Source organism: Chiloscyllium plagiosum, chromosome 34 (genome assembly GCF_004010195.1).
Source record: "Chiloscyllium plagiosum isolate BGI_BamShark_2017 chromosome 34, ASM401019v2, whole genome shotgun sequence".
NCBI classification, from domain to species: domain Eukaryota; kingdom Metazoa; phylum Chordata; class Chondrichthyes; order Orectolobiformes; family Hemiscylliidae; genus Chiloscyllium; species Chiloscyllium plagiosum.
Genome location: NC_057743.1, coordinates 38,201,111 through 38,217,698, shown reverse-complemented (window position 1 = coordinate 38,217,698; position 16,588 = coordinate 38,201,111). Strand labels below are relative to the sequence as shown.

At 42.9% G+C, this 16,588-nt stretch overlaps 1 protein-coding gene across 2 annotated transcripts in view; it reads left to right on the top strand.

Moving 5' to 3' along the window:
• The window catches only part of LOC122540443, a 52,362-nt gene that overhangs the window by 16,083 nt on the left and 19,691 nt on the right, over positions 1 to 16,588 (top strand). For both annotated transcript variants that reach the window (XM_043676237.1, XM_043676236.1), the window contains exons 2-7: positions 4,740 to 4,764; positions 8,027 to 8,158; positions 9,680 to 9,820; positions 12,372 to 12,465; positions 15,266 to 15,351; positions 16,449 to 16,544. In XM_043676237.1, coding sequence (XP_043532172.1) covers positions 4,740 to 4,764; positions 8,027 to 8,158; positions 9,680 to 9,820; positions 12,372 to 12,465; positions 15,266 to 15,351; positions 16,449 to 16,544 — 574 coding nt within the window. The remainder of the gene's footprint in view (positions 1 to 4,739; positions 4,765 to 8,026; positions 8,159 to 9,679; positions 9,821 to 12,371; positions 12,466 to 15,265; positions 15,352 to 16,448; positions 16,545 to 16,588) is intronic.

The window sequence follows — 16,588 nt, the reverse complement described above, 5'->3', positions numbered from 1 at the left end:
AGATGCACTTTTTAGATTAGATTACTTACAGTGTGGAAACAGGCCCTTCAGCCCAACAAGTCCACACTGACCCGCCGAAGCGCAATCCACCCATACCCCTACATTTACCCCTTCACCTAACACTACGAGCAATTTAGCATGGCCAATTCACCTGACCTGCACATCTTTGGACTGTGGGAGGAAACCGGAGCACCTGGAGGAAACCAACAAAGACATAGGGAAAATGTGCAAACTCCACACAGTCAGTCGCCTGAGGCGGGAATTGAACCTGGGTCTCTGGCGCTGTGAGGCAGCAGTGCTAACCACTGTGCCACCGTGCCACCCATATTGGCACTGTGGCAACTCAACAAATCTCCTTCAACAGCATCTCCAAAACCTGTAACCTCTACCAACCAAACACACAAGGGCAGAAAACGCTTGGAAAACCACCATTTTCAAATTCCTTTCCAAGCCACACACCATCAGTAGTGACATGACTGCTTTGCCACTACTGCCTTGTACAATCATAGTGGTCATACCAATGATTCACACCAGTAAATGCCAACTTCTTCATGCCTTCTAGTATTAGTAAACTATACAGCTATATGTTTCATGGTTAGCTCAGTTAGTTAGATGGTTAGGGTGTGATGGAAAATGATGGTACTGGGCCTAGGTCCAATTCTTGAACTAACTGTGATAATTCATGAAGGTCTAGTTACCTACTTGCCTTTTCCCATGCTTGTGGTCTCAAACCATAATCTTCCTCCAAGATTATCTCCAACATTTGGTTTTCATTTCAGATTTTCAGCAACCACTGTATTTTGTTTTTATTTGAGTGTTTAATTCACTGCTATTTAGCATAGAATATAGAACAGGCCCTTTGACCCTCAATGTTGCAATAACCTGTGGAACCAATCTATCCTATACTTTTTCATTTTCATCCGTATGTTTATCGAATGACCATTTAAATGCCCTTAAAGTTGGTGAGTCTACTACTGTTGCAGGCAGTGCGTTCCATGCCCCCAGTACTCTCTGAGTAAAGAAACTACCTCTGACATCTGTCCTATATCTACCATCCCTCTTCCACTTCAACAAAGTTTGGCTCTTCTCTCTGTAGGGATTTATGTTGTAATGTTTTAAACTTTCAACATATTCTTTCAAGTATAGGAGGGTGAGGAGTGTGACCTTATAAAGGTTTGTGAAATCATGAGGGGCATAGATAACGTGAACGGCAGGTGTCTGTTTCCTTGGGTGGGGGATTTCAAGACTGGGGGGCATATTTTTAAGATGAGAGGTGAAAGATTTTAAAAAGACATGAGGGACAATTGTTTTACACAGAGAGTGGTTTTTACGTGGAATGAACTTCCAGAGGAAGTGGTGGATGCAGGTGCAGTTACTACATTTAAAAGACATTTCAATAAGTACATGAATAAGTACATTTAGAGGAAAATAGGACAAGTTAAGGCAAGTGGGACAAATTTAGTTTTGGAAATATGGTCGGCACGGACTGGTTGGACCGAAGGGTCTGTTTTCGTGCTGTATGACTCGATAACTCTATGACGTGGTCACCTTCATTGCTTTTTTTTTTGGATTAGATTCCCTACAGTGTGGAAACAGACCTTTCAGCCCAATAAGTCCACACCAACCCTCATCTCTCTCCTAAAGTTTGCCAAAGCTCACTTTCCCAGACACATCTCCTTCCTCTCTGCCCCCACAGTTCTGGAGAAGAGTCATACTGGACCCAAAATGTTCAGTCTGTTTCTCTTTCCACAGATGCTACCAGACCCACTCAGTTTCTCCCGCACTTTCTAATTTTATTTCAGATTTGCAGCATCTGCCGTATTTTGCATTTTGTGCAGCAGTTCAAGAAGCACAGAACACATTTACTTTAAAAATTTTGATTTCCCAAATTCTCATCCTCACGTTCAGATCACTCTGTGGCTCCACTCCTCTGTCTATCTCATAACCTCCTCTTACTCTAAGATCTTTGCATTCCAACAATTTGACTGATTCACTCATTCATTCATTCATTCATTCATTCATTCATCCTCAAATTCATTTGTTCCATCATTAGCAAATGCCTTCGGTTGCCTAGGCCCAAAGGTCTCAAAATAAATCTCCACATCTCCCTGTCACATCCTCCTCCTTTCAGTTGTTCCTTGAACCTTATCTCTCTGACCTTGGAAATGTGAAATTCTTAAAACCTGAATTTAGCATCACGCTATTATTTTTCAGATTGTCTTTCTTGGTACACTTTGGAATTCTCTACCTGGAAGGCTGTAGTGATTCAGTCATTGAGTATATTCAAAACAGAGATCAACAGATTTCATGATATTAAAGCTATCAATGGATATGGTGGGTGGAAGTGTGGGGAAATACTGTTGAGATCAATCAGCTGTGATCTTAGTTGAATGAAGGGCCAAATAGCATATATTCCTCCTCCTGTTTCCATTGTTCCCCTGTACACTCCCCACTCGGGTGGTACCCAGTGTAAAACGGAACCCTGACCTTTAACTGCAGCTCACAATTTGAGACGATGTTGAGAGTTTTATAACTGCCATGGTGAAAGGCTGGCTTCAGATTTTACTCTGCACAGTGTTAATTTACACAGATTTCTGTCCATTTCAATCATTCAGTTTGAAGAGTGAGTAAAAGTTCTTTGCCGCAGAGTGCTTTCCAAAATCTTTGGGATGTAGTGAGAGCTACAAGATCTTCTAACTTTGCACAGTCTTCTATGTAAGAGAGAGGCTAAGTGTTTGACTTACATGGTAACATGCCAGATTTCATCCATGAGCAAATCAAGTTAATAAGGAATTCATTTTCCCTCTGTTGCTGTAAAGTTAAAGTCTAAAGTGTGTTTTAATAGCAGCGTACTGCAGTGCCCTCTGGTGCTGACGAGTAAATGTTTACTAAAATATTGAAATGTCTAACAGCTAACAATGTGTAGGTTGATTGTCATGATTCGGAGATGCCAGTGTTGGACCTGGGGTGTACAAAGTTAAAAATCACACAACACCAGGTTATAGTCCAACAGGTTTAATTGGAAGCACACTAGCTTTCGGAGCGATGCTCCTTCATCAGGTGGTAGTGGACTACCACCTGTTGGACTATAACCTGGTGTTCTGTGATTTTTAACTAGGTTGATTGTTGTCAAGAAGGACTCCTAATGCAGCACATTCTTCTGCTGGGACTAAGCTCAGTAACACTGATTGGGCTGAAAGGTTTATATTTGAGGCCCATTTCTGTACAGGGAGAGCAGTGGACTCTTCGAGCTGATGATTCATGCACAATGACCAACTCCACCAGTTAGCAAGGTATCCATCAAAGCAAACCAGGCACAGCTTTATTTCCAGTGGGGTTAAATTGAAACATAGGGACATTGTGCTAAGTCTGTATCAAACCTTACTATTATATCACACTAGATCTAAGTAGATCTTGGCTCTGTGTTATTAAGAGCAAATTTAGAAGGGTGTGACCAGAAATGTGTGGGTATTCACATCAGAAAAGGATGAGCAGGCTGGGGATCTATTCTCTTGAAAAAAAAAGGCTCAGAGGTTTTAAAATTCAGTAAGGATTTTGATCAGTGGATACAGAAGGAATGTTTCCCTGGGTGGGGAAGAGCACGACTACAGGGGGTCCATGTAACATAGAGACCCTCAACAGTGAATTCAGAAGAAATGCCTTCACCTAGTGGGTATGAGAATGTGAAAGGGAGTGGTTGATCTGTATAGTATTAATATTTTTAGGGGGAAGCTAAACAAACAGAGGAAGGAGGAGAGAGATAGAGAGTCATAATGATTGATTTGAAGGTGGGAGGAATGGTTGGGCAGAATGGCCTCTTGCTGCATTATTTGTGTTGTGTAATCAAAAGTGAACTAACAATTGATGACGTCTCTGTGCCTGGGACAAGAGCCCATACACTCTTACCCCTCCTTAGAGCTGAACGCTTTTCCAAATACCAAACACTCCTCTTCCCTGACTTTGTCTTCTGGGGAATGTTCCAGAAGCAAGGACCTGTTACCAAGAGAACATTCAGCTTGGAGTACTGTGAGCAGATCTGGGTGCCACACCTTAAGAGGATAAATTGACTTTGGAGCAAGTACAATATAGGTTTACAAGAATGATACCTGGACTTTAGAGGTTAAATTATGAGAAGACATTACACAGATTAGGCCTATTTTCTTTAGATTTAGAAAATTAAGGAGTGATTAGCCATGATCAAATGGCGGAGCAGAATCGATTAGTCAAATGGCCTAATTCTGCTGCTATGTCTTATGGGCTTATAGTCTGATTAAAGTCTTCAAGATATTAAGAGGAAAAGACAACGTAGGTAAGGATAAACTATTTCCAACGGGTGGGGATTTTAGAACTGGGGGCATCGTCTGAGAATTAAGGACAGACCTTTCAGAAGAGATGTTAGGAAGCTCGATTACACACAAAGGGCAGTAGATGTTTCAAACTCTCTTCCATAAATGACGGTTGATGCTGGATTAGACCTTAATTTAAAATCAGAGACAGAGAAACTTTTGCTAAGTAAAGGTATTAAGGGATAAGGGCCAAAGTTAGGTAGGCCACACATCAGCCATGATCTCACTGGATGGTGGAACAGGCTTAAGGGGCTGAACGGCCAACTCCTGTTGCTGTGTTCCCTTTTATGATTATTGCTTTAACAATCAATTGAAGGAAGTATTGATATTTAGCCTTCGTTTTCATTTATGGTCTGAAGTTGTAACTTGCGTCATTTTTTTGATATTTTTCAGGTTTCTCAGCATAAGTGTCCTCCAGGTAAAAGCACATTTCATTCTGAAAGTACTGGTTAAATTATTATGGGCTTTTTTGTGCTTTTGTTCTCCTGCTGTTTTGTACTTAGCAGTCGATGGCAAAAAATGTTTTCACTGTGGAGGGAGGCCTACATCAGAAACCAAAGGTCAAGGTAAGGGCAAGGTCTAAGGAAACACTTGGGTAGATCTAACCTGGCCTCAGCCTGAGGATGGTGTATTCACAGGGTATTATCTTCACAGCTTGGCTTGGCATAATGGCTGCACTGTTGAGTGTGCATCAGAAGGTAACAGATTCGAAACATGCTTCAGAAATTTTAACACGTCATCGAGGCTGCTGTTTCACTGAGGGCACTGCACTGTTGGGTTTACTGTCTTTTGGATAAGGTTTTGATAGATGTAAAAGATTCCGCAATATAATTTAAAGAGCAGGGGAGTTCTCTCAATTTCCTGTCCCATATTTAACCCCTAATCAATATCCCACACAAACAGATTATCTGACTACATTGCTGTTTCTGGGAACTTGCTGTTTGCAAATTGGCTGATATCTTTCCTAATTACAATAGTGATTACACATCAAAAGGTACTTCATTGGCTATAAAGAGCTTTGGTTTACCCAGTGGTCATCTAAAGCACTGCATAAATGCAAATTTATTTTCTTTTTAAGGACACCAGTTATTGAATGGTCATTAACTCTCACGATATAAGTTCATAAGACACAGGAGCAGAATTTGGCCATTCAGCCCATCGGGTCTGCTCTGTCATTCGATCATGGCTGATATGCTCCTCACCTTCATTTCCCTGCCTTCACCCCATAACCCTTCAACCCATTACCAATTAAAAATCTGTCTAACACCTTCTTAAATTTACTCACTGTCATGGCCTCCATTGCACTTTGGCGTAGCAAATTCCACAAATTCACAACCCTTTGGGAGAAGTAGTTTCTCCTCAACTCTATTTTAAATTTGCTACCCCCTTATCCTAAGACTATGACCTCTTGTCCTAGAATACCTCACAAGAGGAAGCATCCCCTCCACACCTACTTTATCCAAATATTTTATCATCTTGAATACCTCAATCTGATCTCCCCTCATTCTGGGTTTGTGTTCATTTAATTTACCACAGGCAGGATAGGCTTAGGAACATAATGCAAGCATGGAACATTTGTGCTGAATGGCCTTCCCCATTCTAGGTAGTTCCAGTCTTAACTTAACTTGTCCAAACTCTGATTAATTTGAGTAGGCATATAAATAAACTAGGAGGAGAAAGTGAGGACTGCAGATGCTGGAGATCAGAGCTGAAAATGTGTTGCTGGAAAAGCACAGCAGGTCAGGCAGCATCCAAGGAACAGGAGAATCGACGTTTCGGACATGAGCCCTTCTTCAGGAATTCAGGAATTCTTCATTCCTGAAGAAGGGCTCATGCCCGAAACGTTGATTCTCCTGTTCCTTGGATGCTGCCTGACCTGCTGTGCTTTTCCAGCAACACATTTTCAGATAGAAATAAACTAATTTGGCTATTTTCACAATAAACTAAACACCATAGTGCACCACAGTGTCTTATGTAATGTGGGTTTAATTTTCAGTGCTCAACTATAACTAAACTTGTACCAGCGGGTCTTCAGCGGGTGGCATGATGGCACAGTGGTTAGCACTGCTGCCTTACAGCGCCAGAGACCTGATTCAATTCCTGCCTCATGCAACTGTTTGTGTGGAGTTTGCACGTTCTCCCTGTGTCTGTGTGGGTTTGCTCTGGTTTCCTCCCACAGTCCAAAAATGTGCGGGTTAGGTGAATTGGCCAGGCTAAATTGCCCATAGTGTTAGGTGTAGGGGTATGGGTGAGTTGCTCTTCCGACGGTCGGTGTGGGGCTGAAGGGCCTGTTTCCATACTGTAAGTAATCTAATTTAATCTCTCCTTGAATCATCACCACGTTGTTTTTATTTTGTGTGCTAGCACAATTGATTTGTTTCCTCCTTTAAGAATGTTGGAGATGAGCAATATGGAAAATATGTTTCTCTAGTCTTACTATTTTATCAGTGCCAGTTTGGTTAGAAGGTTGTAAATTCAAGTCCCACTACACGGAGTTAACATAGTTAACCATTGCAGCAGAAGTGAAGAAATATCCCAGCATAACTCAAGCAGAAAGGTTTGCTTCCAAAATCTTGACCATTCATGTTGCATTTAACAAAACTGAAAGGGATCTTGTAGCACTGTGGTAGTGCCAATACCTTTAAGCTAGAAGGTCTGGGTTCAAATCCCACTGTCACAGAAATACATTGTGCCTTACCAGATAGTTTGATTAAAATAACCATCATGAAACTGTCTATGTTAGTGGTGTGATCATGTTACGCTGACATTAGCAGTCGCATAATGCTAAGACTGTAAGGATGGAACAGCCTACACTAGAGAACTCTAATACTGAGACTTGTATTATGACTGTTAGAGAGTTGAATCGATGGAGTGTGTTCCCAATGCAAGAGCTATGGTGTTTCCATTAAGTATGGCCACCATGACTTGCTGTTCTGCATGGTCAGATTGTAAATAATTTGAGGGAGAATTTTGATGTAAATTGTTTTGGCAGTAAACTTGGTCCAGTGACTTTTACTTTATTGCTGGAACAGCACAGCAGGTCAGGCAGCATCCAGGGAACAGGAGATTCGACGTTTCGGGCACAGGAGTTTCAACTTTGATCTCCAGCATCTGCAGACCTCACTTTCTCCTCCAGTGACTTTTACATTAGACTTTCTCCTTAGAGCCATTCGAGCCAAATGTACTTCTAATTCTCTGGCCCTGATGACCTGATTGATAATCATTTATTGTACCCAGCCCTTTCCTGTGGTTGTGGGTTTAAACACATTGCTCCCTGAATGTGCTGAGGATGCAGCATGCGGTGGGGGAATATTGGTCACAAACACAGCTGTAAATAAAAGGGTGAGGACTCCAAAGTGATGGTGAGCTTGATATTGTACAGGGGTTGGCGACAGGGCAGCCTAAAGGGAAGTCCTGGGTACAACCACAAGTCCCTGAAACCTCCAGGCAGCCTGACCCACAGGAACATCTCCACCCAGGGCTGCACCAGTGGAGGCAAATCTAACCAAATCATTCCCAGTGCAACACAAACTGAGATTGGATGAACCAGTGTTTTAGAGCACCTCATTGTAAACTGATTGTCATCAGTGCGCCTAAAGATTGGGCAAAGTATTTCAGGTATTTCACTGCACATTGGTTACACATAGTAATAAAATATTTACTTCTTCCACTGATGAAAGGTACATACAAGGTTTCATCGTCATCATATTCAAGCAATGACCAGACACAATGTGCTCCCTGTGAGGAAGGAACATACACTGAGAAAGAGAATTCTCTCAAAGAATGTCGCAAGTGTTACGGGCCTTGTACAGGTAAACGTCCTTAAATCTTTTAACAATCCTTCGGCTTTTCATCCACTTCCAGTTGCAGATAGTCCATTCAAATACTCGTTGTTGGCAATCACTCACAAACAAGTCTGATTGTCCACAAGGGAAATTCCGTGTCACTGTCCTGGGTTCTGTGGGTCCTCGTGAGGCACATCTCCATCTGCACATGTGGCAGGTTTTTCTGGGAGGTGGAATTGTTCCTTGGCTTCCAGATCACTGGCATTCCTGTCTCTGGTTCCTTTTCTGTACTTTCTCATGCTGCTGTGCATTCTCAAAGAATTGTCTGTCTCCGTACAGGAGCTTCCTCCAAATTGGTTCCTGCTGAATGAGGCTCTCCCATGTGTTGACATCTATGTTGCATTTCCTGAAGGAATCCATAATTCAGATACTAATGCGCTAAACTCTCCCACAGTTAAGCCATGCCAGTACAGAAGACCAATACCTGCACTATGTTGATTCAAGCAAAGTTAAAGCAAATTCTTTTACAAGTGAATTAGACTGTTTCTTGGAAACTAGGAGTATCTTGGTGTTTTGGGAGGGGAACCTCCAGGTGGAGGTGTTCCCATGTGTCTAGATAATAGAGTTCCTAGGTTTAGAAGGTGTTGTTGAAGAAGGTTTGGTGTGCTGCCGTGCTGCATTTTTCCTCTTATCATTTCAAATCAGTCATTGAGGTGTTCCCCCCACCCAACACCCACCATTGATCATGAATTTCTCCTGAGAAAACAGAAATCATGAGGAGATCAGTGAAGGAAAGGTGCAATCTATGGCTGGCAACCATAAATAGAGGACCTCCTCAATGTTAGAATTACCAAAATAACATCTTATGAATGGATTTACAGAAAAGATATGAAAATAGAGAAGAAGTGCAAATCAATCATGATCTAATTAGGGGCAATGTTGGGTTGGAAAGGCTGCAGTTGCTAATGGGCAGCATGGTAGTCAGTGGTTAGCACTGTCGCCTCACAACACCAGGTTTGATTCCAGCCTTGGGCAACTGATGATGTGAAGTTTGCACAGTCTCCCTATGTCTCCGTGGGTTTCCTCTGGGTGCTCCAGTTTCCTCACACAGTCCGAAGATGTGCACGTTAGGTGGATTGACCATGGGAAATGCAGGGTTAGGGGGATGGGGTGGGTCTGGATGGGATGCTCTTCAGAGGGTTGATGTGGACTCAATGGGCCGAAAGGCCTACTTCCACGCAGTATGGATTCAATGCTTCTAATGGTCCTATCAATCATTCACAGGTGTCACAGGATATGGGGAGACAGTGGAAGTATGGCATTGAGATTACTGATCAACCATGACAATGTTAAATGGTGAAATGATCTCATTGGGGGAAAAGTCTACTCTTGTTCATATTTTCTGTGTTCCTAACTCACGACAGCCTCCCCAAGGCATTTGCAGCTTTGACTCCTGAAAACTGGTGTTTCAGGCAACAGTTAGATGTTAAACTTGTATCCAGTGTTAATTGCTGCTCCTGCAAACACTATTTTACCTTGTCTTCACAGGTAACAGTATTGAGACTGTTCAGTGCACTCCTACAACAAACCGCAAATGTGAATGTGATTTCCATTATTACTGTGTTACTGATGACCCAGCCAAATGTGAACATTGTAAGGAGTGTGGTGATAAGAAGCCAATGCTATCAGGTATGGTCCCACATCTTGAATGCTCCTTCTGCTCCTGTCCTGATTGTAGCTCTGCTACCAGGAGCTCATGTATCTGGGCTACCTATAGAATTTATGTTGCGCAGAAACTGAACTGGACTAGCCATATAAACACAGTGGCTACAAGAACCATGATTTGGAGATGCCGGTGTTGGACTGGGGTGTACAGAGTTAAAAATCACACAACACCAGGTTATAGTCCAACAGCCTAGTCAGAGGCTAGGAATACTGCGAGTAGTAACTCACCTCTTGACTCCCCAAAGACTGTCCACCATCTGCAAGGCACAAGGCAGGAGTGTGATGGAATACTCCCCACTTGCCTGGATGGGGGCAGCTCCAACAACACTCAAGAAGCTTGACATCATCCAGAACAAAGCTGCTGTTTGATTTGCACCACATCCACAAAACATCCACTCCCTCCACCACTGATGCTCAGTAGCAGGTCTGTGTATCATCTACACTGCAAAAATTCAACAAGGCTCCTTGGACAGCACTTTCCAAGGACAAGGGCAGCAGATACATGGCAGACCCCCTTCAAACCACTCACCATCCTGACATGGAAATATATTATCGCTCCATCCGTGTTACGAGATCAAAACCCTGGAATTCCCCCTTGTACAGCATTGTGGGTCCACCTACACAGAATAGACTGCACAAGAAGGCACCTCACCACCACCTTCTCCAGGATAACTAAAGATAGGTGACAAATGCTGGCCCAGCCAGCGACACCCACACCCCACAAATGAATAAAAAAGCCTTTTTGTGAAAATGTCTTAATTGAGGGTGTTGACTAGAATGTCAAACAAGTGCGACTTGAAGTGTACAATTTTGCAGTCTATATTGGTCATCAAAGTAATGATCTTATCAGTTTTGTTTTGCAAACTCTAATGTGATGATAAAATCAGTTTCTATAGAGAGTGCTCTTATAATAGAAATCCTGCGTTGAACCTTATAGTGGCCTGACCGAAATGGGCTGAGTTGAGAAATGTGTCAGAATTGCAGTCCTGAGTAGACTTTCTAGATGCCAAAACATCTCACTGCATCTTCTAGTGTTTCCCACCATCAAGGCACGATTCTCATGAGGAAATGGTGTGTTGCCTGTTAAGGGGAGTTATTGCTTGTTGCTGCTTGGTGTAGGTGGGGAGGTGTCCTGAGCGAGTGAGTGGGCAGCACAGAGTTAGTGGTGGGTGTGCGAGACCAAGGGTGGGGGTGGATGATATTGCAGGCGATAGTGAGAGCAGGAGACCATGAGCCTGGGTGGGAAGTGGGTGCAGTGACAGTGAGAGAGTGTGAGGGTAAAGTATCGGAAGAGTGGGGAAGGTTGTTAACCTTCTTCCTACAGCTCTGGGCACACTGCCAGATGCTGTGACTGCTTTAACCCAGGTGGTTAAGCTCAGACCAGGCTGGGCAGGGCGTGGTGTCATGGCCTTCTCTGTGGGCCCTGGGGGAAGAGGAAGTCCTACCCACCAGGCTTCCAGCTCCCTGCCCACATCTCCCCCTGTCTGCCACATCAATGCAGGGTACCTTAAGATTGACCGCGATTGTCTGGGTGCACAATGGGATTTTAAAGATGGCGGCAGTATCTGGTCCATTCCAGGATACCCAACAGCGCCAAATTATTCTCGGTATGGTGCATGGTGGAACAGAATAGAATCAGCGGTGGTGGGGTGAGGGCAGTGGCAAATGGATGGAGTTTGCAGTTAATGAGGAGAATTCTGGTACAATCCAGTGAAAAATCTTGCTAGGCCTCCTAGAGAGAAACCCTTAATGAAACTCGACAAAACTGACAGTTCGCCAAAAAGAAGGAAAGGCTTCAGCCCAATGATTATGGCCAATCAATGGTTAATGTGGAAGGCAGGTTCTTGAAGAATACATGTGACACGTTGCTTTGCAAAAGGATGGAATGCTGTAATTCCAAAGGATACTACACAATCAAGTCCAACTCTTCTTTGATCAGAGAGACAAACACACATTCCCTCTCAAAGTCTGACTGCTCTTTAGGCATTGGGAAATATCATTCACTACAGGGTGGTGCGTGTATGGAATGAGCTGCCAGAGGAAGTGGTGGAGGCTGGTACAATTACAGCATTTAAAAGACATCTGGATGGGTTTATGAATAGGAAAGGTTGAGAGGGATATGGGCCAAGTGCTGGCAAATGGGACTAGATTGGGTTAGGGTATCTGGTCCACATGGACGAGTTGGACCGAAGGGTCTGTTTCCGTTCTGTACATTCCTGTGACTCTATGACTACAAATTGGTATTTGGACACAGCCAGGAAAGGCTGGAGTCTTGTTCTCGTCTCCTATGCTGGGAGGTTGGAGATGCTTTGATGCGGTTGAGAGGACAGGGTGCATGGTCTCTGCATTGACCCACGCTGAAGTGGAGCGGAGGGGGTGAGGAGGGCAGGGGAAGCATCAGAATGGACACAGCAAAGCGGAGAGCAGAGCTGTGAGATGAGGGTAGATGGCAAGAAGGGTTGTCAACAAGTTATTCTTGTTCAACAATACTTGTTTATCATTGAATGCTGTTTAGATAAAGAAGATTATTACAAACAGGCATGCCAACCTTGTCCTCCAGGAACATTTCTGAATACCACGCCAAAACTGAAATGTCAGCCTCACACCAAGTAAGTCATTGTGTTAGACTCAATGTTTTATTTTATTGACAGTTAATGAAAAATATTTTCAATGTGTAGGCTTTCTCATCAACATCTCTATAAAACATGACTGGCTGTGAACATTGTTGATACTCAGTGCACCTGATTAACTCTTGGGAACCATTGAGATTGAAATTAGTGTGGGTTTAGACTTGCCAGAGCGTGAGTTGTACATGCTCTGACCTGGAGATCTGAGCGTTGATATAAATTGATCCTTGAGCCTCATAAATGAGTTATATGTGAAGGTGTGCTGAGGCAAGGTGCTAAATAGTGTAGGTGGGTGCAGAAAGTTACAAAGAGGAATTGGTAGGTAAAGTGAATAGATAAATGAAAGTTGCAACCAGGTTGTTAAGAAGGCATACAGTGTGTTAGCTTTTATTGGTCAAGGGATTGAGTTTCAGAGCCACGAGGTCATGCTGCAGCTGTACAAAGGTCTGCTGCGGCCGCACTTGGAGTATTGCGTACAGTTCTGGTCACCGCATTATAGGAAGGATGTGGAAGTTTTGGAAAGAGTTCAGAGGAGATATACTAGGATCTTACCTGGTATGGAGGGAAGGTCTCATGAGGAAAGGCTGAGGGACTTGAGGCTGTTTTCGTTAGAGAGAAGAAGGCTGAGAGGTGACTTAATTGAGACATATAAGATAATCAGAGGGTTAGATCGGGTGGACATTGAGAGCCTTTTTCCTCAGATGGTGATGGCTAGCACAAGGGGACATAGCTTTAAATTGAGGGGTGACACATATAGGATAGATGTCAGAGGTAGTTTCTTTACTCATAGAGAGTAGCAGGGGTGTGGAACGCACTGCCTCCAACAGTAGGAGACTTACCAACTTTAAGAGCATTTAAATGGTTACTGGATAAACATATGGATGCAAATGGAATAGTGTAGAATAGATGGGCTTCAGATTGATTCCACAGGTTGGCTCAACATTGAGGACTGAAGGGCCTGTACTGCGCTGGAATGCTCTATGTTCTACGTTCTAAATCTGTGGCAAAAAACATTGACAGTTTAGGGTGCAGTGACAATGAAAGAATGTTGACTGTTCTGGTCAGCTGTCTTTTATTTCTAGCTTGGTTTCTCAATGCTTTCTTGTGGACTTTGTCTTTTTTATCTGTCAGTAATCTAGTTGTATAATATGGTAAAGTAACTCCATCTCTTTATTCACACTGCATTCGTGACTACACTCTTGGTTGGAATCAGGTCTCTTCGGGTCCGGAGTGGTGCTTGTCTCCAGTTCAGACTGTCCTATTTATGTCACACTAATATCATCAGGAGGCAGCAGATTGTCTTGTGAGGAGAGCTTGGACATTTCGGCTTATATCAGCTGGAGTGTAGAGGGAAAAGCGGTGACTGGATTGACACATGTCAGGCCCTGAGAGGTCTTGACAGGGTCTGGAAATGATATTTTCTCTCATGGGAAAGTCTGAAACAAGAGCTCAGCCATTTAAGTCAGAGATTAGACAAAACGTTTCCTCATGAAAAGTTGTGAGTCTCTATCAGAAGGCAGAGAAACAGAGTCTTTGAATATTTGTAAGGCAGAGGTGGATTAATACTGGATGATTGTTGGTAGGAATGTGGAGGAATAGCTCAGCCTTGATCCTCTAGGAGAAAGTGGGGACTCAGATGCTGGAGATCAGAGTTGAGAGTGTTGCGCTGGAAAAACACAGCAGGTCAGGCAGTATCTGTGGAGCAGGAGAATCAACATTTCGAGCATAAGCCCTTTAGCAGAAAAGGATCCCTATGAAGAGCTTATGCTCGAAATGTCGATTCTCCTGCTCCTCAGATAATGCCTGACCTGCTGTGCTTTTCCAGCGCCACACTGTCGACTCAGTCTTGATCCCACTGAATGGCACAGCAGGCTCGAGGGGCCGAATGGTCTACTACTCCGTACCTCACTGACTGATTTACACTAACACCTTACTCCACAGTTTATTCAATATAGACCTAAGAAACATAACTGAGGTCAAGTTTCTGTAAACAAGAATCTCGAAGCATCAGTGGACAGGAACAAACAAAAAACCATTAAAAAGGCTAACAGAGCACAGGCCATTATTTAAAGTGGGTTTGAAGACTAAGTACTGGATAGTATGTTGTAGTTAAATAACACTCTAGCTGGATTCAGTCTGAAGTGTTCAGATGGGCACTGCCCTCCAGGAAGGATATTTTTGCTTTACAGAGGATACGGCATAGATTAACCAGAGTCAACATGGACATAAAGGTTGAATGATAAGGACAGGCTATACAGATTAAGTTGTTACTCCCTTGAATTTCAAAGATGTAAGGATTGATCTAGTTGGAATGGTTCAAATGATAAAGGGGTGGGATAATTAGACAGCAACTAGTTCAGCAGGAGGAAGGACCAAGTGGAAAGGGGCATCACCTTAAACTTAAGAGTACTGTAGGACCAAGAGCTAATTCTTCACCCAGAGGGAACAATGCAGAGGTAAGGTACAGTCAAATCATGGTCTAATTCAATAGCAAACCTGACTTGAAAGATCCCCTGCAGTTCCAGTGTTCAGCCGGACAGCCTTCATTGGTCTTTGCAGTTCTCCCTGACGTCATGATCCAAAAGGCAGAGATATGGCAGGAATTTGGGGATAAATTACTCTTTGAATTGTTAGTCGATCTCTATTATTCCACTAGAGCTAAAAGCCTAGGATTGATACAAAATATAGCTCACATATTAAGATGGATACCTTTGCATAAGGAAAGACTACAAATATTTCAGTATCTTGTAAGAATTAGCTAACTGTCAAATATGTTACTCAGTTGTACAGACTTGGGAAAAATCCTTCACACTAAAGGTAACAGCACAGCTGACAACTCCTGCGATGAATCACTATCAACAGGAGAAGGTAAGCATCAAACATACAGTTTTTGTGGATCAGATTTTAACTTTAAATTGGTTAGATTTTTGTGTACTCTATCATTCCTATATTCACTTTGCTCATTTGGACAGGTTAAGCAGGATGAGATGGGAAAAATTATTGAAGTTTTTGCTGTGGGATTGCTACTTTTTTTTATTTCTGTGTTTTTTATTTGTAAAAAATAAATTTAAGAGTCACTTTCGTGATATGAAATATTGAACAGAAAGGAAAGCCTTTAATTTGGCTTTGTTTGTAGTTAGATTGATAAAAGCACCTTCAAGGAATTTACATCATACATTGCACTCCACTTGTGGACTGACTCTGACTCTGACCTGAGTCAACTCCATAGACCTGGGGACATAATCTAGGCTGACACTCCTGTGTAGTACTAAGGGAGTGCTGTAATGTTGGAGGTGCCACCTTTCCTATGAGGTGGCAAGCTGAGTCTGTGTCCACCTTATAACAGATCCCATACCTGAGACAGGGAAAGAGAAATCTCCCAGAGCTCCATCCCTTAAACGGCAACTAGAACAGATTACCTGGCTGTTTAGGTCATTGTGGTTTGCAAATGCTTGATGCTTGCCAATGGGGAGGCCTGGTGACTCAATGGTTGGCACTGCTGCCTCGCAGTGCCGGGACCCGGGGTTCAATTCCTTCCTTGGATGACTGTCTGTGTGGAGTTTGCACGTTCTCCCCGTGTCTGCCTCTGGGTGCTTCGGTTCCCCCCCATAATTCAGAGATGTGCACGTTAGGTGGATTAGGAATGCTAAATTGCCCCATAGGGTTACAGGGATAGGGTAGGAGGCTGGATTTGTGTGGGATGCTCTTGGGAGGGTCAGTGTGGATTTGATGGGCTAAATGGCCTGCTATCACACTGTAGAAATTCTATGATTCTATACTGCAATATTTCCCACACGAAATCGATGATTAAACTTCAAAAATATTTCACTGTAAAATACATTGGGATGCCAGATAAGTGCGAATCTTTCCTAAAAACTACTGTGAGTGGCTACAAAAGAAGAATATGGACTAATGCAAGATTCAGTGTTGTTTGTTAATCCTTTTTAAAACTTTTCTTGACACAGGAAATGTTTCCTGCATCACTAAAAATGATAAGAATTGCGAATGTCCCCTCGGTTATTACTGCGAAGTATGCGGAGATGGGAAAAATCTTCCCTTAGGTATTGTTTACCTCATTCTAGTCTTTATACTGTTTAATAACAAT